The sequence below is a fragment of the Malaclemys terrapin genome, chromosome 16 (assembly GCF_027887155.1).
Source record: "Malaclemys terrapin pileata isolate rMalTer1 chromosome 16, rMalTer1.hap1, whole genome shotgun sequence".
Taxonomy (NCBI): domain Eukaryota; kingdom Metazoa; phylum Chordata; order Testudines; family Emydidae; genus Malaclemys; species Malaclemys terrapin.
The window spans coordinates 22,572,661-22,596,144 of record NC_071520.1 but is presented as its reverse complement, the minus strand read 5'-3'; the positions used below and the strand labels follow the sequence as shown (position 1 = coordinate 22,596,144).

The window sequence follows — 23,484 nt, the reverse complement described above, 5'->3', positions numbered from 1 at the left end:
GCTAATTAGATTAAAGCTAGTGTGGGTATGCCTACATGAGCTGCAATCATCTCCAATTGCACTGCAGACGTACTGATACTTAGTGCAATCAGAACCATGATTCCTGACAGCCAGGGTTGTTTTAACCTCTAGGCTATACCCAGCTACCCTAAATTCAGGGGAAAAGTCCATAGTGCATGCAGTAGGAATTATCCTAATTTTGCACACTTTACTTCTAGGACACCCGGGGTACATTTGTTACAGGAGATACCTCAAGATGATCTTCACGCTGCTGTGAAAAGATGCTTTGCAGTGGTGAACAGCTCTATTTCAGAGGGGATGTCTGCTGCAATCCTGGAGGTAATTACATCCAAGTGTTGAATGTGTGCAGCGTGTGAATCTGAAATTGCTTTGTATCTCTTGAAATTTATGTCAACATTCCTATCCAGATTTCAAAGCCAAAGCCAGTGAAGGCAAAACCAAAATGTTTTCTTCACAAGAATAGATTTTTTTAAAAATTAAAAATGGATTTAAATATTACACTTTATTGTTTAAAGACAGGCTGTAATTTCATCAGGCTTGTTAAATTAATATTACAGAAACTTAGGTAGGATGATCTGGATTTCTTGTGGCTGTCACATATTCCTGGTTTAATATCCATCTCCTTATAAAATTACTAGAAAATGCTTTATTATTACATCATGTTACAGAAGTGAGTCTGAGGCTGGATTACTGAAGTGATTAATAAATTAATGACAAGCTTATTTGATTAATTTACCATATTGGTGGCAAAAAAAAAAAATAAATCTCAGGTTTATTTCATACCAGTCAAAGTGGGATCCTGCTGGCTCTCACGTCTCCTACGAAAAATCATAATTTACTCAGGCTGTGTCTATACTTGTGGCAGCATGTAGAAGACCGGCACGACGTGCGTAGCTACGTGCCACAGCAAAAGGCAAGCTGCATCCATACTTGTCACTGCTTTGCTGCCGGAGCCTTTCACTGCAGCGGAAAAGGCTCTGGCAGTGGGAAAGCAGCAAGACAGTACACCGTTAAAAATAGCAGGGTAGACATGGGAGATGCTGCTTGGGCATGTGGAGAGCTGTGTATGGTATATACCCTGGGGCTTCAGGTATGTAGGGCACTCTGCTCTACTCACCTATACCACGCCTCACCATCTGCAATGCTATGTATACCCATGCTAGCTGGGAGTGCAGAGTCTATACTCTGCATGCTGCCATTTTGGGGAGAAGCCATCTTTTTGTTCTGTGTTTGTATAGTGCTTAGCACAATGGGGTCCTGGTCCATGACTGGAATTCTTAGGTGCTACCACATTATTTTTACTACTAGTGATAATAATCATAGTGACACTCCTATTGCTGTTCCTAACGAATGATGGCACAGTTTTCACTTCTAATATATTTTTCATCTGTACGTATCAAAGTTCTTCATCAATATTAACTAATTATGCTTCATAAGACCTCTGCAAGGTAGATGAATGTTAGATAGGGAGTATGTCACTCATCACTGAACTGTAGCCACCTCTAGGGTGGAAGGCAGACACAGTTTGACTGCACACAGCAACCTTATGTTCTTATTGCGCGACCTATTAAGACCAGAAGCAGTACTGCATTTGGGCGAGGGCTAAAGAAGGCTATGACACTTCCAAAGTTTTCATTGCCGCATTTTTTTTTTTAATGTTCACCAATTGTTGAGAATTGCTGAAGCGTACCAACAGCATCTTATCTCTAATTCGAGATCTAAGAAGAATCAAGGAATACCAACCACATCCAACTGAAATTATATAGGGAAGTTAAGTAGGTAGAATATTATCATCTGAATCTGAATTTGCCAGGGTGTCAGAGTTAACATGTAAAGTGCTTTGAGATCTTTAATTTCTGAAGTGGTTCGGAACTCGGTTTTAGATCTCCTCCAGAAAACAGCAGCACAGTAACCCCGAGCATCATGCCAGGGCAGTGCTTCAGTACTGACTCAAAGGAATGAGTGCGACCTATCAAGTCACCACCACCACCACCACCTCCTGCAGCACTTGCATGTTCCCTTAAAGGTCTCTCATCCAAGAAATGACCAACACTCAACCTGATTTACCTGGTGAGGGAGGTGGAGAACAGAACCAACGCGGGGATATAAGATCTCCATGGGTCTCCCACAGAACAAGATGATTCTGCTGGGGGTAGGAATAGCTTTTCCATGGGGGTGGGGACCGACAGGATCATTTGTAATAATCTCCACAAGGATTTTCTGACTAAGATTCCCAGTCCCCTCCCTCAGGTTTTAATGTGGGAGGGAACAATCTGGCCTAGCAGGTTAGTATTTTGACAGATGTTTGTTGAGTGAAAAATGTAAGTCAGTGTGAATTTACTCAAAAGAAACTATTGACCTCAATTCAGGGATTATTGATTTCAGCTTTGCTTTGTTGAAGCCACGGTTCTGACAAGGTTTAGTTCTGATGCCTGAAAGACTAAATCAGTTATCAGCAGGATTCTGATGAAGGTTTGGGTGTGAGAAATAGAATATCACTACTCTGTATGCAGCTTTTCATAATTACACTACGAAAGAGTCAAGCAACACTTCAAGGGGTAAGCTGCCTTAGTCTAAATTTCTATTACATAGCTTCAGTGAGTAAGTTTCAAGGTGTAGGGCTGCCACAAAACCCCTGTTCTCCTTGAAAACCACCATATAAATAGAACAGTAAATGGCTTCCCATTTATTACCCTGTCAGTACACTAAACCACACAAAGCTACAGCCAAAGGAACACTCCTTGCACCAGTGCATGTTGCCTTTACCACACATCTCACTCAGTCACTCACAATGTTCATTTCTTTCTTTCTGGGTGTCTGCCTCCCATTGAAAAATTGTATTTGGGATACATAATCCCCCAGATGCTTTCATCTACATTTCTCCGTGTTGAATTTAATTTTATTTCCTACTCATACAGTAGATCCTTTGGTATTATTTTTCTACCCTCATTTGGTGTGGGTAGCTACTAGACAAGGCCCAGTTTAGTGATGTTTGTAGTTTAATCCACTTAAAGCTATTTTCAGAGACTTGCTACACTGAAAATGGAGGGCTAGTCGTCTATTTTTGTAGTTGCTAAATACATTCAAATAACCTGTGAAGTAATTGAAGTGAAAAATGAAACTCCCCTTCTCTAGGTGCAAGAATTGACCCGTAGTAGTTTGCGTGTCATTTTGCTTGTACATGATGCTATTTAAAGAGGTATCATTCCACCCGTTTTCCATCATTGTATTGATGGGGTAATTACAAAACTTGTAGTCAATTTTGGCTTGTGTTCATGCATAATCATGCATTAAAAAATGCATCTACTTCCAAATCTTCCAAACTGAGCTTGTTCTGACTCTGGGTTGTTTTATGTTGGCCTCTTCTTCTTAGGTGGTTTCACAGTTTCTTTGAGAGTGTGTATGTTGATGCAGAATATGTTTATTTTGCTTCCTATTCTGGAGATAAAATAAGGCAGCATCTGTTACTATTTCTGCCTCCACCGAATTTCTTTATATATATTTTACCAAAGTTTTCTTTGTGTTGTTAAGAAAATGCTACCTGATAATTTACAGTTGGGATAAATAGGATCTAATAGTGGAGGCTTGAAAGTGGCCCTGGCTATTGAGTCCAATTCACTTGACTGTGAATACTGTATAACATGTTCTCATAACAAGACGTGTTGTCTAATGGCCTGAGAATGTCACTGGTGTCAGGAACTCCTGAGTAATAATCCCTGCTCTGACAATGGCTCCCTCTTGGGCTTTGGACAAGTGAGTTACCGCCTGAGAAGTGCTGAGAACTCACAATTCACATTTGTTTTTGATCTCCAGCTCTCCCCAGAGAAGGCGCTCAGCATTTCTGAAAGTCAGGCCATTAACCTCTCTTTACTGTCTCCACAGTGCTGCTATTAAAGTCAGCCCCAGTTACCATTCGGGAGTAATGGAAAGAACACAAATTATTTACCTTTACCTATCTCTGTGAGTGATATCTGTTGGTAAATGTTGACTTATTATGGTAGCACTCTACTTATTCAAACCTTATGAGGAGCTATGTTAGAATGAACAACTGTAAAGAGTTATGAAGATGTCTCAGCTAAGTATTATTCAAAAATCAATAGTTCCTTCAGGGCTTGTACTTTCTCAGAGAGCAGGGGACATGAAGCCACAAGGACACTCCATTTCCTTCCACCACTCACAAACTGATTTAGTTGGGGTTGGTCCTGCTTTGAGCAGGGGGTTGGACTAGATGACCTCCTGAGGTCTCTTCCAACCTAATCTTCTATGATTCTATGAAACCAGCACTGGGTCAACTGCTGAATGAAGACAGATGGCTTTTATCCTGCCTTATTGCAGGGGACAGGACTAGAAGACCTCTCGAGGTCCTTCCAGTCCAGTCCTGTGATTGTATGATTCTATGGGCACATCCATTTTTGAAGTGTGCTAACATAACCTGAGCTGACCATGGAGGCCATGTGACAGTGATACAAAGAGCTAGTCCCCTTCAAAAGTCTGAGCATGCTGGCACATGTTCACATCAAATAAGTTACCAAGCTAGAGTCCCAAACTGTACAGGAAAGATGATCAAAGGACCATGCACTGGATTGGGATTCAAGAGATCTGGGTCCAATTTCTGGCTCAGTCACAGATTTCAAGTGTGACCTTATGAAAGTCACTTAATCTCATTCTTCATCTATAAAATGGGAATAATAGCTCACATAGGAGTTGGGAGAATAAAATCTACTAATGATTATGATGTGCCCAGATATTACAGTAATGAAGGCCATATAAATACCTGTATGGGCGGTAACTTTTATTTGTTAGCTCACTTTAAAGACAGTAGGAAGCTCAGTCCAGTTTAGAATTGATGACCTCAATGAGAGCAGAATCAGGCCCTTAGTTTTCCATGAAGAAACTGCCGGAGGCTAGCACTTTTTAGTGATATTGACCCTTGAATCACTTAGTGTCTGTTATAAATTTAGAATGATTTTGGTTGTGTATTAATTCCCTTTGGACAATTACACAATAGGATTTGATGGTTCAATGGAACCACTTCCCTTAAAAACATCTCTCTTGAAAGAAGTCTCAGGTTAATTAGGCAAACCGGCTACCTAACATGGCTAATAGGAAGAGCCATCTGTCAAGGTCTTGTTTTATTAACAAGACAAATCAAACTAAAAATGTTTCGATCAGAGATGGAAAACGTGCTGGGGTTTAGAAACCAAATTCCTGTCTACTGGGAAATTTAAAATTAAGCGAGGTCATGTATCCTGCGAATGCTTATGCACATGCTTAACTTTATTCATGAGTCATCAGTTGTCCCTACAAACTATAAAATGATGTCTGGTTCAAATCTAGCTCTGGTTTGAAGTGACCAGAAATCATACAAATCTTATTGTTTGATCTAGTCATCTAAGAACTGTTTTTAGCATCCAGATTACACACAAAAAAGTCACAATTGCCACCTTTTCTTCTGAACAGTCACTGAAGAAGGGACAAGCAATGTGTGGGCTTAGAAAATAGTCTTTGACATCTTACAGATCAGAAATAAAACACTGTTGGGAGGGTGCAGGGAATTGATTACTATCACTGTCCATATAGTGACTCACTGTGTAATGGTTGAACAAAAGATTTTGACTCTAACAATCTTTCACCACAGCACCTTTCTCCCACTCTAAAATTTACGTAAACTGTTGTAAAAATCATGAGATCTTGCTGGAATTAAAAAACCCCAAAGCAACAAACCAACTAAAGAAAACAACATGGAAATGGAGGAATCAATGGGTGTCCACCCTCTAATACACAATACACTGTATTGTGGTGCAAAATCCAATCTTAGTCATCATGTGAAGCCCAGACCTGGTGTTTTGAAACAACTCACAGAAAGCCAAGGAAGAAAAAATTAAGCTGCAGGACAGGAGATAAAAAGTGAGGGGATACCAAAATGACACAAACAGAAAGGGCTATAAGGCAGAAAATGAAGGACACTCCGAAAAAGACCATACAATGAATAAAAACTGCAATTCCCTCCTCCAAACTTAGCACTGCTAGTTAGAAATGCTTACTATGTACCATGCCTAAAAAAGTAACTTTACACCCTGTATCCTTCTCAAATTACTCTTAAACATATTTGCAGTCAGGATAAGGTAACAAAACAGAGGGCCACCAGAATAAACTCTTACGTTAACTTGTTATTGGCAGGTCCCAGGTCAGTAAATTATATATATATTTTCAGCAATACAAATGATTCTTTTTACTGCTTAAAAATAGAGTAAGCATCTAAATTAAATTCAAGGCTACTTGATGCAGTAATTATTTGCAGCACCATCCATTTGTGTAAGACTGGCTGGTGCGAAGCCAACTCCTGTCTTATCCAGTTGGCCATCTGTTCTGTCTTTCAGTGGTTGTAATTCATCAATACCTATGTGATTCCCAGGCCTCAGAGTTTTTCAGATGTTACGTTTATCGTCCTCAATCTCCAGCTAGCAAGAACATCAAGCTGTTTCTCCACTGGGTTCAGAAATGAAATAAAAACTAAAGTCCAAATGCTCAAAAATGTGTAGTTGCCTATATCCCTTTGATTTCAATAGGAGTTAGATGCCTAAATACCTTTGAGGATCTGGGCCTTTGTGCTGCAGTCTGTGTGGCGTTCAGAGAAAAAAAATGAATAAATGTGCTATGACAAAGTGCATAATAATGTGGGAACACACTCGCGCAGACCGAGGTGCAGCAATATTGTAATAAATGTACCAGGCTGCAACACTAAACTCAACCTAAGGCAGAATTACTATGGAGCACTAGTAAATTGAGTTGTTCATCATTATTCGTGTATCAAGTGGCGTGTGATGTCCTTTTGTTCAGTATGTCTAATTTACTTGAGTGGCTAGCAGACAGTTACAACAGCCCATTCTGGAGCACCGAGAGGAATTCTGAAAAAAAAAAAAGGATAATTTCTTTGAATAAGGCTCTTTTTCACTTGGATGGGGCATCCAGGATAGCCTTGTTAATATGAAAAATTCTACACGAAGTAGCCAGTTTTGAAGTACCACAGCATTTTTTTTAAAGTGAAGGAGAAATATAAAATTCAGAGAGCCAAGTACTGTGTTGTGCATATCTCCCCCCTGAAATCCATGGGGCGTAAGTCAGTGTAGAACTGGACCCTAAGAGTTATATATATTTTTAAAATATGTCCATTGTCAGCTAGTCATATTGCTCTTGTGGTGGTGCTTTCATAGATTTGAGAGATGACTTTTCCAGTTCAGACAGGGAACCCATCCATTCATTCTAGAGCCCACCATATTTCACTGTGAGCCTGTCTGTTTAAGTTGATAGTGCTTTTGATACTTGTTTTGTTCTAACCAGGTGGGAAAGCAATGTTCCCTAAGGCCTTGTAATCCTCCGGGGGATAGGAAGCTTTTCCGGAATTGCCATCATGCTAGCTTTCCCTCCCCCGTCTTCCAAAATGTTAATTGCTGAGGTGGTTGTCTGAAAGAAGCAGCAACCTGTAGTCCCTTACTTCTGAATCCTGGCCTTGAGGGCCACAGCATAAAAAAACAGAGGCATTAGACAATCTAGGTCTGTATCAGTGTCTTGAGCCCATCTCTAGTGGTTACCTTGTTCACATATCTGGAGACAGTTGTCATATCCCCCACCATAAATATATATGTGCTTAGGACAAGATTTACAAAGGTATTTAGGCACCTAATGCTGTAGACTTTCAAAAGCACTTAAGTGGGCTAGGTGCCTGACTCCCATTGACTTTCACTTTTGAAAATCACCCTAGACACTTGTTTACATCTCTAGGTGCCTAAATCCCTACATAAATCTGGTCCTTACTCATTTATCCAAGCTAGTTAGACCATTTAATTTCTTCTCATCAATCTGTTGCTCTGAATTACCTCCAGTTGGCTCACTATTTTCTGGTATAAAGGCTAGAACGGGTCTGTCATTACGGATTATTATTATTATTTTTTGAGCTATCTGCTGAAAAGCATGTTAGCATCGAGAGGAGGACGGGATTTGTATGTCTAGGGCAAATTTCTCTACAGTGGTACAGTGTAAACTATGTTTACCTTGGATATTTTAAACTGTGAATGCATGTTGCTAGGCTACTGAATTCCTTTACCCTTAACTCGCACTTGGCTTTGTACGCTAGTGGTTGGGGTATCAAGTCTTGTCCAGATTCAAAAACAAAAGAAGTGTTCTTCTTCCTCATTTCTTCCCCCCCCTTAGCTTTTTTTCCCCCATGCTACTCATGCTGAAGGAAAATTGCTCCCCATCAGAGACTGTAATGACAGTAATTAGAAATGTGTTCTCTCCAAAGTGACAGTGAATCAGTATGAAATGGATTGAACATTTTGGAGAGTGAATTTCTTTCTGTTTGACACTGTGATAATTGTACAAGACGAACCGTTATACATTCAGGGTTTGCGAATTTCAAGATTTCCAAATCCAGGAATGGTAATTAAAATTTCACATTGGGGCTTGACAAATGCAGGAGTAGGCGGTGGGCAGGGACTTTCCTGGGGTGACTGGGGCTTACACACTGGTTTCTGTGCTTTTGTTCCAAAGTTTCTAGCCCTTCTCTTTATAATGGAGACGATTTACGGGAAGTGAACTGGTGCAGTGCTGTATCTATGCTCCTGAATCTACAGCCAGCCTGAAATATGAGAACCATCTTGAGGCTTCATGCGCCCCCATGTATGCGTATATAGAAGGGAGTCTGCAGCCACATAAGGGGAGGGCATTTTTGCTTCTGCAACATGCTACCTGACTTCTCAAAAGCCTGCCCTTGGGGACTCTGTGGGTGTTGAGGGAATGGGCCAGATTCTTCCCCACAAAAACTCCTGGATTGCAGTAACTATTTTAGCGGCCAAAAGAGTTATTTTGAGAAAATCTGCAATTCCTCCCTCAGACACAGGCCTGCTTAGTGAGATCTCCACTACTGCATGAATGGAAAAAATGACTCTGTCTAATAGAAACGCTTAGAACAAATCTGAGGATGTCTTGTCACACGTGAAACTATTGCATACTTTTGCAGTTTAGTACATATTAGCCCCCCGATAGTCATAGGTTACGGTCTCACTTATTTATCCATGCAGTCACTTTAATAATTGATGCCCTGCATGATCTCTCCAGGTTCAGGATTTGGTTTGTGTTTTGTTTCTTTCCAGGTTTTGCAAACAATGAACAGTGAATTTATTTTATTTATAGGCTACTTATATCGTGTGCATGGAAGTTTATTTTTTTCATTATGAGTTTATATTTTATATACAAACAATAAAAATGAAGTTAGAAAGAACTGGAGGAATCTGATAAAATTGCTGTTAGAGGCTGTATTAGCTTGTGCCAGCTGCCCTCCTCCAGGCTTGGAACCCTCTTTTGGGTTTTACTTTTTTTTTTACTTGGGGGTGGGAAGGAGCAGTTTTTGCGGCAGGTTTCTTACTATGACTATTATTATTTCTCACCATAATCTCCTCTTAAAATGAACCCTAACCAACAAAATCTTGTTTTTTCTCCACATTCTTTAGGCAATGGATTTAGATGTTCCAGTGTTGGCGAGGAATATTCCTGGGAACGCAGCAATAATACAACACAAAGATACAGGACTATTATTTACAGATCCCCAGGTAACAAGAACAACAAAAATCAAATCAAAACCAGAGCATAATAAAGCAACCCTTTCCAAAAATTATTTTTCTTTTCCATGAACTGCTTGTATCTCGGTGCTCTGCTCATGACGACTTTCAGCGGTTATACTCGCATTCTCTTAAAAAACCTACAAGCCTACCCTGCTTTTAATGAAGTGCTCTTGCTATCTCATGCTCTCTTTGAGGTTCACCGAATGCTGGGGGGCAGGCGGAGGGGGTCAGCCTTACTGAATGCTTCTTTCTAGCTTTAAGAATCTGCCAGTTGCTTGAATGCAGTTCAGTTGAGCTCTTAGCTGCTTTAATTTAGTTTTGGAGGTTTCTTAGGCAAACCCTAGAGTAGATGTTGTGCAGATGTCATATTTCCCTTCAAGCACTCGCTGAAACGTGAACATATATTGTAGAAACAGTAGATCACAAAATCAAAACGGGCTGTGAGCCCAAAGTGTAGGATAATATGGTCATTGCTGGGATTACAGATAACGTTAATATAAAGAATTAGTAAGTCATGAATAACAGTAGGGCAGAAAATAGTTAACAGTTACATAGGAAATAAAGACTATGTTTTGCACTTGGTGGGTGAGAGAGAGAACTCTGTATATATTTAAGTCCTAGAGACTCTTTGATTTGGGTGGGGTTTTAACCAGTGTGGTTTGCCATTCTGCCATTGTCTTTGTGCATAAGGGACTCTGCCACAAATTCTTTCCAGTCTTGAGTAAATCACTTAATTTTTCTGCCTCACTTTCCCCATCATTAAAACAGAGAAGGTAATACCATAGGAAGATGGCAAAAGTTAATTAGTGCTTTGATAATTAAAACGGCTAGACTCAAACTTAATTATATCTAAAGACGTTTTCAAATTTTATTATGAAGGCTCTGTGAATTCAAAAACCAAATAGGCTGCTTATTCACCATGCAGTCATTAGTTTTGATAATGAAGAGGGAAAACTCAATGATTAGAAATAGACTCCAATATTTTTAATTCATAATCTAAGACAGACCCAGCTAATGTTTTGATTAGAAGGACAGACTTATTCTGCAGGACATTTGTTTAATGTGGTATCCCTAAATAGTCACCCAGGGTCCACTACAAGTCCCACTGGAGTTGGACTGGGCCGATATTCTTTAAACTGCAAAATCTCTTTTCATCATGAGTGCGACAGAGAGGTTGTACTGTAGTTTCCATTTGTTTGGCATGTCAGTGTATTGGATTATTGCTCTATTACTATGTATTCCTAAGGCACCCAATGCCCTAGTACCCAAGGAATGAAATTCTATTAATGGCTGTGATGAAAATCTATTAGCGTTTTAATATACAGTTTTCAAAGTGTCTATGTTCCTACTCTATGTGAAGAGCATTGTTTTTTCAGGTCAGACAATATCCCAGTTAAGGTAATTAGATGGTTTGGGGTTTTTGGAGGGGGGTATAAATCAATCTGTTTATTACATAAACCATAGTTTACTAATACCAATCAACAGCTAAACATGGTAGTTTTTTATCCAACCCCAAATAAAATAAAACTTCCTCAAACAGACTATTTGCAAAGTGGAAATACATTACATTTACCAGCTTTGCTGTATGTGTGTGATTAATGCGTGCTATTAAGTATAGTCTCAGGAAGGTGGATTCTTTTTATTTTCATTAGTTTTTTAACTGAAAAAATTATTTCAAGTAACATTTGTCTCTCTGGAGAATTGACTCAATGTTCCCTATGGTTTTCACAACCAAATCTTTGTTAATTGCGGCAGTTTGTTTTCCTTTGGGTTTTTTTAATTACTCTCTGGGTGGCAGAGGCAGAACTGTCATAAACTGTTCTAAGCTAGACCTATTTATGTAATTAAACCCTGATTCTGCTACTATGTCCACATGGAGACCCATTGACTTCAGTGGGGTTGTACACAGGCCCGGGAGTCCATCTGCCTGGATGTAGTTGTAGGATTGGGGCCTAATATTGAAACTCATTCTGGTGGCCTTCCTGATATTAATAAATAGCAGGAACACACACAATGCCTCCCACCAGCCTTCAGTTAGGCCCTGATCATGAAACAGGTTATGCACACGCATGCGTCTTTGCAGGAGCAGGGCCTGTGACCCAAAGTGTCCGAGGTCAAATTAACAAAGACGAATGGTACAACAACATAGATTCATAGGACTGGAAGGGACTTCGAGAGGTCATCTAGTTCAGTCCCTGCACTCATGGCAGGACTAAGTATTATCTAGACCACCCCTGACAGGTGTTTGTCTCACCTGCTCTTTAAAAATCCCCAATGATGGAGATTCCACAACCTCCCTACGCAATTTATTCCAGTGCTTAACCACCCTGACAGGAAGTTTTTCCTAATGTCCAACCTAAACCTCCTTTGCTGCCATTTAAGCCCATTGCTTCTTGTCCTATCCTCAGAGGTCAAGAACAATTTTTCTCCCTTTTCCTGTAACAACCTTTTATGTACTTGAAAACTGTTATCATGTCCCCTCTCAGTCTTCTCTTTTCCAGACTAAACAAACCCAATTTTTAAAATCCTCCCTCACAGGTCACGTTTTCTAGACCTCTAATCATTTTTGTTGCTCTTCTCTGGACTTTCTCTAATGTGTCCACATCTTTCCTGAAATGTGGCGCCCAGAACTGGACACAATACTCCAGTTGAGGCCTAATCAGTGTGGAGTAGAGTGGAAGAATTACTTCTTGTATCTTGCTTACACAACTCCTGCTAATACAGCCCAGAATTATGTTTGCTTTTTTTGCAACAGTGTTACAATGTTGACTCATAATTGGCTTGTGGTCCACTATGACCCCCAGATCGCTTTCTGCAGTACTCCTTCCTAAGGCAGTCATTTTCCATTTTATATGTGTGCAAAAGATTGTATCTTCCTAAGTGGAGTACTTTGCATTTGTCCTTATTGAATTTCATCCTGTTTACTTCAAACCATTTCTCCATACTTAAGCACTGACCCCTTCACCTAAAACTGTAAAGTTGTAACAAAGCACTTCACCTTAAACATGTGTTTAAACTGAATTCAGTGAGGCTGTTCTTAAGCTTAAATGTTTTACTCCATCAGAAGTACAGAAAGACTGTAAATATGACGTCGTTATTTCTAGAGTTCTGTACTTCTCAATTTCTCTATCCCATTTCAGTCTGGTCTTCTGCTGCTCTCCCCCAAAATACTGTCTCTAAGATCAGTAACCCCTTTTTTCTGATATTCTTGTTTTACATCTCTGAGTGTCTTCTAAGTAAAGATGTTAACTTGCATTACCATATGAACTAGCATTTTCCTAGGTAGTATTTGCATTGGGATAATTAATGTTTGTGCAGGTGCCCTATCCTGGAAAGTGAAGTAATCTCTGTCCTTTCTCTGTACACTAGCAATTGTATCATATTTAATAATGCTCCTTTAAAATGTCTCTTGTGTTAAATATTGTATAAAGTACCAAGGTCTACAAATGTGTCAGAATAAGGTTTGTTTGCATGGTAATAGTCTGATTTCACCAGGGAATTGCTGGATAACTTTCACCTGAAGTGTCTGACAGAATGCCAATCAGTTTCACTAAATCTTAAAGATAAAGTGACAATTACAGGATAATCCCATATTTCTTGACACCACCAATCTGTATCAAATACAGTTTTTCAAATCTCCATATGTAATATATCATGAAATCAAGAGAGGGATAATAGATCAAAGAGTTCAGATAAATTAGAAGATTTCTAATTTCAACCTGTTTGTATTGTTGGAAATGGCAGTAATACATTTTGTAGCACTTTGCATAGTCTCCTCTTAGAGGACCTGGTATGCCAGTAGAGGCAGGACAACTTACATGCTGGAAAGCAATATGTTTTTTCACCCTCTTCTGATTACTTCATGTGCTCTTAAGTATTTGATAAAATATTTCCCACAGTAACCTCAGTTAGTTTGCTTCTAAATTAGCTGTCAGAACCAACTGTTTAGAGCTATTCCTTTGGAATTCTTTTAAGAACAAAGGTTTACATGTAGTTGCATCCCTGTTGGATTCTGATTCAGATCGTTCAGGAAGCAGAAGATGCCACTTGGTATTTGTTAAATACATTATCTGAATTGTCCAGATTTTAGTCAGACAAGAAAGATTTATTCCCAGTGCAGGTTAACTCCGACCCTTAGTCATGTTCCTACTAGTGTTTGCATTGTGAAGCAGTATCCTAGATCATTCTTTCCCTGTCCACAGTTTAGCTGATGGGTAGCCAGTATAATTGGGTCTAGTTTTGATTCTTATTTCTTTACAATTAATATTTTTTTCCTTTCCACAGTAAACATTATGGTGCAATCTGGGTGGCCTTATTGAAGTGCTTGGAGGTTCAGGATGCTTGTGAGGGTGTTTTCATTGTCGTTTCTCATGAGTGTCCTTCCCCCATACACAACTACTACACAGCCCTACGCCTTCATCAATCAACTTTCAGATAAGCCTCTTGTTCATGCTTCTTTTCCTCTTCCTCAGGAGGTGCCCTCCTTTGCAATCCCCAGAATTGACTTTCCAGCCTGTTTGACGGATATACTGGATTTATTCTTTTATTACTCCATTGCCTTGGAGATGAGGCAGACGTAGCAGATTTGTGTATTTAAACCTAGATCTACTCTGTTAAAAACATTTCAGTTTTATTTCCTTCCCCCCAAAATAGTAACTCTAAAAAGGAGCAAGCTAGATAACGTAGGGCCTGGGTTATTGTACCTGGTATGTGAAACAGTCTTGTGGTTATTTTACGTCTTCTTTTGTCGGGAAGCTAAATGAAATGGGTTTGAGTTGATTTATGAAACAATAATAATTTTAAGCACAAACTTCCCTTTTTAGTGGAAAAAAGTGACTTCTTATGGCTTACAAAGAAATTAGACAACTTTTCTTGCCTAATTATACTCATTATACTTAATCCTTGGTAGGTATTCTGAGGCCTCATGACCATGTACATCGACAACAAAGGAAATATAACAAAGGAAATATCCCGCTGGCCGCAGCAGTTAACATAAAAGTGAAAAGTCACAAAACATGTTGACCTTGATGCTTGAGTTATTATCCACCCTTCTTTCAAAGCCATGTTTTATTCCTGCCATTACTCAAATTTGCAAGTTTATGGAATCTGTGACACTGAGTTAATGGGACCCGAAAGGAAAACGGATAACTAAGAAATAAAGGAGTAGCGGGCTATGTTTAGGCCATAAATAATCGTGCAAATGGAGGACATGCATCATTATTCAGCAGCCTAAGCTTTAGGGTTATGGAATACCCAGCATCTGTGAAGGCTCACAAAAGAGGGGAGGGGGTATATAAACCTCTCCAACCCCAGGCAAAATAGCGGTTCTAGCTGTAAGGGAGCAGCAGGAATCGGCAACACTAAGCTGTGTAAGGGAGGCAGGGAAGAAGTGGAGGCGCCTCTGAACCAATTAGTGGAGCTACAGATGGGCACACCCCTGGCATGTTGCCCTCCTGTGGCAGTGTGGGTGCATGCCATTCCTGTTGTAAGGCGCTATGGTTACATGGCCAGCATTTAGCCCTGAGGCTGTTTCTAGTCTTGAGGACTTTAGTTTTGCTGTCAGGACAGTATTGAACAGAGCAGCTTGCTGTTTTAGGCAATGCCAGCAATGATTGTTCAGGTGGTTGGGAAATACCAATCTGTTGCCATGCAGCTGGTGTGCTCGGCCGTTACTAGCAGGTGCGTTGCTATTCTTAATTGTTCATTTAGTTTTATATCTGGAATTTGTCTTCCCTGGGTTTACACTGAGCTAAGTTCCATGTTCCTTTCCTCTCCTGCAGCTGAAATTGAAATGGTTTAATTGCAGATTGTGTGTGTGTGTGCGCGCACGCACTTCTTAATTTCCTAGTGTCAGTGCTGTGAAATGGCACCAGCCTAGTTCTTACAGTAATTCAGAGGACATGCATTTTATTAGCTTGGTGCCTGCTGTATTTTCAGGGTTCATCTGCCAAAGACATCTGGGTCTGTAGGGCTGTTTGCAAAATACTGTACTGAATTTTTTTATATGTGCTGTTTGCATTTTCTTTACAGCTAATTGGCAGTCTGCCTGAGGGAGAAACGTATTAGTGACATTACTTTTGAAGATAACTGGGCCTACAGGGATATCTACTGTCCAGAAATAGGGCATGCGTCACATTACTTATAAATCTAAGCATCCTAGTGCTTGCCCCCAACTTTTCTGCCCTGTAACTAACAACTCAGCCTTCACCCTTTACACCACATATCAATTGTGAGGTAGGTAAATGTTGTTATACCCACATTTATATGGGTGAACGGAGGCAGAAAGAAATTAAGGCCTCCATTTTCAGAAGCGGCATCTAATTCTGGGTTGCCTCCATTTTTGGATGCTCAGATTCAGCAACCTGGGGCCTGATTTTCAGAGGTGCCAAACAACCGCAGTTCCAGCTGACATCAGTTGGAGTTGTGGGGACCACCTGAATATCAGGCCCTTGCAGTCTTAAGCTCAGCATCCAAAAATGGAGGGACCCTAAATTTGATGCCCCACTGACATGAATGCAGATCTTTACTGTGGCTTCAGATCACATCTTGAGTGACTTGCCTGAGGTTACACTCTGAGTCAATAGAACAGCTACAACTAAAGTCCCCTGGCTTCATCCATTTGCCATCTCCCCCTTTCCTCTTTGGGCTCATGTTTAATATGATGCTGAAATTATCCCCAGTGAAAGGGATTTTAACTGTGTGGCAGTATCTCATTGCTTCTATCACTTACATGTTTCCAAGTTTTCAGCCTCTGTATCGACATATTTTTAAAGAATATTAATAGAACTACTCGTCAAGCAATGGTACATTGCGGCTTCTGATATGTATAATTTACATAAATTATTTTTAAACAAAATAAAATCCTCCACAGGAGCATAAAATTAAAGTTGGAATGCGATGGAGTGAAAATGATTATTTATTGTTATGATAGCGTAAGAGATTGGATTTAAATAGGTGATGGCATTTAAAGGCTTTCCCCGTTTATCCTTCTCCTGTGTGTTCTTGGCAGTAGGGAAAAGAGCACAGAGATGGGACGTGGAAGAAGGAAATGAAAGGAGTATCAAGATTGGACTCATTGGGGGAACAGAAGAAATAATTGGGAATGCAGTAGGAGACAAGTCTTGAACGGTGTCCAGGTTGTGCTGTGCCTTGAAGGGGAGAATGTGAAGTTAGAACTCTGTGGTATTTTAAGAGTTGCCAGTAGATGAATGCAAGGCGGCGGGAGAGGGGGTGATCTAACATGATCAGATCACCGAGCAAGGAAAATAACCTTTGCAGTCATGTTTTGGATGAATTGGTACAGGCAACGTACATATCTAGAGGGCTAGAATGTAGTAAGTTGCAGTAGTCAAGATGGGAGAGGCTACGGCATGGACAAGCATTTTGGCCACATGGGCAAGAAAGATCAGATTTTGTGTGTGTGTTGTGAAGGGGGAAAAAAGGCAGCAGGGTTTGGATATGGTGGGAGATGAAAAAGAAAGAGTCAGAGATGGTTGCAATCCTGGACAACGGTGGAGGATGCTGGTGCTGTCAATTGCCAGAGAATGGGGAAAGCGGAGAGGGTTTAGAAGAGAATATATTAAATGTCTCTGATGTTATCGTTATAGCACCAAACTTGTTAATCTGCACCGCTGGCTGGAAGATCCTTTGGGAAGCACGCCTCTGAATTTTGAAAGCATTTTGCAGGAATACTTTTATTCCTTTCAGAGACTTCACAACTACAGATATTACTAAAGATGAACACACCAGTAGGAATCTTTGAGTTCGTGAAGGGGCCCCATTGTGAATTAATCAGATACTTTTCCCACAAGTGGTCATTCTGTTTAATAATGCTGACTGGAAGACAAATGGACCAGAAGAAATAATACGTACAGAGAATTCCTCAGATGAATCTTGGCATTTATGCAGTAGGGGAGCTCATCTTCTGTGCACTTCAAGTAGTGCAGTGCCCTCCTGTGTATCATTACAGGATGGGAGCCTTACTACTGCAGTCCACTCTGCTAGCCCAAATAAGGAAGCTCTTTTGCTCGTTCTTGTGAACCTTAGAGGGGAGCCTGGTGCTGTAGAAAACTTTTAAAACCTCTTGCATAATGTTTCCTGTATGAACACGAACTAGCCTGACCTGGTAGGTAATATTATACATCCCACAGATGAAGCCTCATCCCCCAACCCAGGTTAAATTTTCAGAGGTCTTTTTTTTTTTAATTAAAGCTGTTTGTGGGAATTTCTTCAGTTAATTTAGAATTACAGCTGCTGATGTGCTTCATATAAACTTTATATTAACCACATAACTAAGGCACGGCCATTGAAAAAACTCTGGAAGGTTGGAAAAGACTGGTAATGATCAACTAAGGTAACATATGTACATTTTCTGCTACCTTTGCAGGCCCCAATTCTGCACTATAGAAACATAGCAATCTTCCCATGTGGATCGCCATGCAAGATTGAAGCTATACTTTAACTGGATGTATAATGTCAATATTGACATGTTAGAATTCACCTTACTTAGTCTAGTATCCACCATAACTCTGACTCCAAAACTTACTTGCAAACTCTTCCAACATATGCACCACTAATATATGTGCTTCTTTGACTGTGTAAACTACATGTCATAGCGATACATATATTGAAAGCGTTCCATGTCTTGTCAATGAATATCAAAGGCTATTCTTGGAATATGTACTGTATGATTTCACCAATCAGCATTGGTTCCCAGTGGTCATGCTGTAGTTACGTATTTTGCACATGGACCATATGAATTACCTCAGCAATCTTAACTCTTTGATAACCAAGTTTTTTGTAGGTAAACTGTGTAATTTAGTTTAAGTACAGTTGGTTAATGAATGAGTTGTTGACCAAATTTCAGTCTTATTTGTATTTTCAGCTCTCTGTCGGAGGGCCTCAGTGATCTTCTCCTTAATAGTTGACAGCTTATTGTCAGGAAAATGCCAACTGTGTCCAAATGCCCTTATGTTCCACTTGGAATCTATCACTGATTTTCATCATGATTTGTGTAGTAACTAATGATCTTCACTTTTTATTGATCTAACAGCTGTTGACATTTCTAAGCTAGCGCACATTGCTGTAGTGGGTTTGAGCTACTTCTGTAATCCAGCTTCAATATTGAAAGTCGTCCCTTAATGGCAGAAATTCAGATGGGCAGTGCAGAAGTGGATTCGTTTACTTAGAGGCCTCCAACTGTGACATCAGCTCTCACGTTCACTAGTTTGGTATCTTCACTTCTTAAAAACAAAATTGGAATGGCAAAGCAACTGGCCAGGGAATAGTCTTGTTCTATCAAGTGCCATAGGGCTAAAGGGATTTCATATACTGCATTTTGCAGACCTTTTGCTACCGTGTACCAGCTGCTGCCTAGCTTCCAGGTCACGAGCCTCCAGCACCACATAGTGCAACAGTTCTTTATTAGCTTGGATCAATCTTGCATCCAGGTCCTGGCACAATACAGATAATTTGCTGCTGAGTGTGTGTTCTTTACTTCGTACAATAGACATCTTTGTGAAGTGTTTTTCTCAACCTCATTAAAAGCATGCAATTAGCTAAAGATGCCTCATTTGCAACCAGGCATATGCCTAGTTGAGCCTAGATCAAAACTGTCTGCTACCAGCTCTCCTTCATCCAGGAAACCAGTTGAATTTGTAACTTCTTACCCCGCTACGGCACGCTTCATTGCCGTAAATGCCTGGTGTTCAAACACTTTTCTGTCTCATTAAATTGTCTATATTTTCATCAGATTTAGTGCTCTAGGGATTTGACCGTGATTTTAAGTTCTCTAGTTGGTGGGCTGTTTAAAAGATTAAAAATTGTATTTGTTATTTATTGATCTGCACGTATATATAAAATGTGGTGCTTAGCTCTGAAGAATGGTTCTTGAACTGCTTGGTGAGTGTATTCACTCTAAGTTCAACTGCTTTACTGCAGTTCCAGGATTGTTTTGGGATCAGTAGAACCTCAAGTAACATTTATTGTGTTCTTTAACTTTTTAGGAGTTTGTCCAGCTCTCCAAAAGTCTGATGAATGACCCCACTTTGGAAAGAGAAATTGTGACAAAGGCAAAAGCGTATGTGAAGAAACACCATTCATGGGACGGTGAAAGAGAGGCCTATCAAAGTCTTGTCCTGAGACTCCAGTGAATCATTGGGTATCAAATGTGGAAACTGATCTTATTCTGTATCACTTTAATGGTGACACTGTAATCAGATTATTTTAAAGAAAAAAAAATTCACATATTACGGACATATTGTTCCACTCGACTTTGCCCAATTTACAAACATACTGCATCAGACCGGTGGTCCATCCAATTCACCATCCTGTTTCCAGTGGTGGGCGGCACCAGTGAAATCAAGAAAATGTCGATTTCTTAATATTGTTGGATCATATGGGCCTCAAAAGATGGCTATTTCTTGTGCACGGGGTGGATTTCATCCACAGTGAACTCATGCAAACTCAGTTACTGTGTTGTAGCCTGACAAAGCTAATGGGGATTAAGGCATTTACACTCAAATTTAATTAATCTGAATTTATTCAGATATGTCAATGATAAACATAATGTTGTAAGAGTGGGTTCATCTCTATTTTGAATGATCAAACATATAAATACATTAAGCAGGTTAGCCAGGCCTACATGATCTAAATTTTAAAGGGAGAAGATCATAAATTAATCACATGACTAGCACTTTTATCAAGACTGTAACTGGCTGGAGCTAATGAGAAATACAGACATTGATGGTTTCTAGCATGAAAAATTGTACTCACTGTTTGCTGTTTACGTATTCTACTTTATTTATGAATTATTGGAAGACAGCAACTACCTCTTAAAAATTACCAAACTTCAGGGACCTCACAAATGGTGAATGTTCTTACAAAAGATGGATGGAGGCTATAATAAGGAGCAACGATGTAATTTGGTACTTTTGTCATGAGTGACTCTCAGGAGTTATTATTGTGAACTTAATGTAACAGGATATTGTATTTTAAGAAGAGCTACTAATGCCCACATGAAGCCTAAACCAATCATTATTGACTGCTCAGTGGTTAAAGTAATATCTTGGTTTTCCACAATCTGGTGTCAAAGAAGGCTGCTATTTCTAAAACACGCAAAGTGTTTACAATTTTTAAACATCTGTTGTTGGGAAACTATAGTTGCTATATATGGGCCTGATCCAACCTCCACTGAAGCCAGTGGGAATCTTTCCATTGATTTTAATAGGCTTTGCATCACCCCCTATTTGTGTTAATGAATTTACTGTGCATGTTGGTTTTCCAATTGACCTCTTGGTTGTGTTGCAAATGTTTAGTCAGCAACCCTGAAGAAAAAGAGTAATTTTAGTATCCTTCATTCACTTCTGAGACCTTTTCTAATTTTCTATGGTAATATATTTGGAGTGGTTTGACTCAGTTGGTACTGTCCTCAATAGCATGGGACATTGCAAACCATGGGAGACAAAACTGGAGTGACTTCAAGGGTTATAACTGCGATGCTGTTTCTATAGATGTTCTCTTGCTCTTATGGTTTTTGGTAAAAAAACAGCCTGGCTCAAAGGGGAAGGAAAATCATCTGTTATGATAGAAATGGAAAAAAAGGAGAAGTTGATAGCAATGCATATAAATTAGAAGCTAGAAAGTATAGAAAATTAATAAGGGAAGCAAAAGGACACAAGGAGAAATCTGTGGGCAGTACAGTCAAATAAAATAAGTTTTTTAAATTTTATAACAAACAAAAGGAATCTTAACAGTCTTAGATATTGGTTCATTACTATATGGATATGGTAGACCAGTAAATAATACAGAAAAAGCCAAAGTGTTCAATCCATATTTCTGTTCTGTATTTGAGGAACAAGAGATGATGTATTTATATCATATGATGATAGATTTTTCCAATCACAGTAACTAAGGATGATGTTAAACAGTCGCTATCTAAAGTTAGACATGTTTTAATCAGCAGGTCCAGATAACTTGCGCCTATGAGTTTTAAAAGAGCTGGCTAAGGAGCTCTGTGGACCAGTAGTATAGATTTTCAATAAGCCTTTGAACACTGGGGAATCTCCAGAGGACTGAAAGAAAGCTAATGTTGTGCCAATATTTTTAAAAGGCAAGTGGGATGACCCAGCTAACTGTAGGCCTGTCAGCCTGACATTGATCTAAGGCAAAATAATGGAACAGCTTCTATGGGGCTCAATTAATAAAGAATTAAAGGAGGGTAATATAATGAATGGCAATCAATATGGGTTTATGGAAAATAAGTCTTGTCAAACTAACTTCATATCACTTTTTGATGAGTTTGGTTAATAAAAGTAATAGTGTTGATGTAATATTCCTCTGTAAGGTATCACACATCATCTGGATTAATAAAGTAGAATGATGCAAAATCAACATGGCATACATTCAGGGCCGGCTCTAACTTTTTTGCCGCACCAAGCAAAAAAAAAAAGAGTGCCGCCCTCCATAGCGCCGCCATAACACACACCCTCAGCACCACCCCCCGCCCCACGGAGCGCTGCGCCACCGAACCCCCCGCCAGCCCCCTGCGGAGCACCGAACACCTCCCCCCCCCACGGAGCGCTGCAGCACCGAACCCCCCCAGCCCCCCGTGGAGCGCCGAACATCCCCCCCCGCAGAGCGCTGCACCGCCGAACCTCCCAGCCCCCCGCAGAGCACCGCACCCCCCAACCCCCCGTGGAGCGCCGCCAACCCCCCCCATACCCCTAAGGAGCGCTGAATATCCCCCCCACGGAGCGCCGCCAACCCCCCTCCCCCCGCAGAGTGCCAAACAGCCCCCCCCGTGGAGCGCTGCGCCGCCGAACCCCCACACTGAACCCCCCAGCCCTCTGCCGAACTCCCCCGCCGAGCGCCGCCGAACCCCCCCAGTCAATCATTAATTGATTAAAAATGGTTAAAATGATAGGTCTCAACATTTAATTGAAAACTGGAAATTATCATTGAGCAGCTATGGGGGTCCACAAGGATCGGTTTTTGGCCCGATGCTAACATTTTTAATCCATGACTTGGAAACAAACATATAATAATTACTGATAAAGTTTGCAGATGACACAAAGATTGGGTGAGTGGTAGATAATTAAGAGGACAGATCGCTGATAGAAAACAGTATGGATTGCTTGGTAAACTGAGCACAGGCAAACAATATGCATTTCAGTCTGGCTAAGTATAAGGCCATACAAAGAATACAAAGGAGCAAAGAATGTAGGCCATCCTAAAAGGATGGCCAACTCTATTCTGGGAAGCAGTGCCATTGAAAAAGACATGGGCATCATGGTAGATAATTAGCTGAACATGAGTTCCCGGTGTGGCCAAAGGGCTACTGCAATCCTTGGATGTATGAATGGGAATTCTTGAGTAAGAGTAGAAAGTAATAGTAATGCTACCTCTGTATTTGGCACTGGTGCGACTGCTGCTGGAATACTGAGTCCCCAGTTGAAGAAGGATGTTGATAAATTGGAGAGGGTTCAGAGAAGAGCCATGAGAATGAGTCAAGGACTGAAAAAAACATTCCTTATAGTGAAAGACTTACGCTAAATAGACTCAGCTCCTTATCAGAGAGAAAGCTTAGGGGGTGACTTGGTAGTCTATAAGTCCCTACATGTGGAACAGAAATTTCATGAGCACTCTCTTCAGTCTGCCAGGAAAAAGGTATAACAAGATCCACTGGCTGTAGGTTGGAATTAGAGCAATTCAGACAGGAAATAAGGTGCAAATTGTTAATAGTAAGAATAATTCCTCATTGTAACAACTTTGGACCACTCCATTGTGGTGGATTCGCCATTAGTGGCAGTTTTTAAAATCAGACTGGATGGTTTATTAGAGAGAT

General features: G+C 40.2%; 1 protein-coding gene across 1 annotated transcript in view; it reads left to right on the top strand.

The window, feature by feature from the left end:
* The window catches only part of GLT1D1 (glycosyltransferase 1 domain containing 1), a 98,975-nt gene extending 76,929 nt beyond the window's left edge, over positions 1 to 22,046 (top strand). Inside the window, exons 10-12 of the mRNA XM_054006659.1 lie at positions 219 to 339; positions 9,531 to 9,629; positions 19,646 to 22,046. Of these exons, the coding sequence (XP_053862634.1) occupies positions 219 to 339; positions 9,531 to 9,629; positions 19,646 to 19,792 (367 nt within the window). The 3' untranslated portion in view covers positions 19,793 to 22,046. The remainder of the gene's footprint in view (positions 1 to 218; positions 340 to 9,530; positions 9,630 to 19,645) is intronic.
* The last annotated feature ends 1,438 nt before the right edge of the window (positions 22,047 to 23,484 follow it).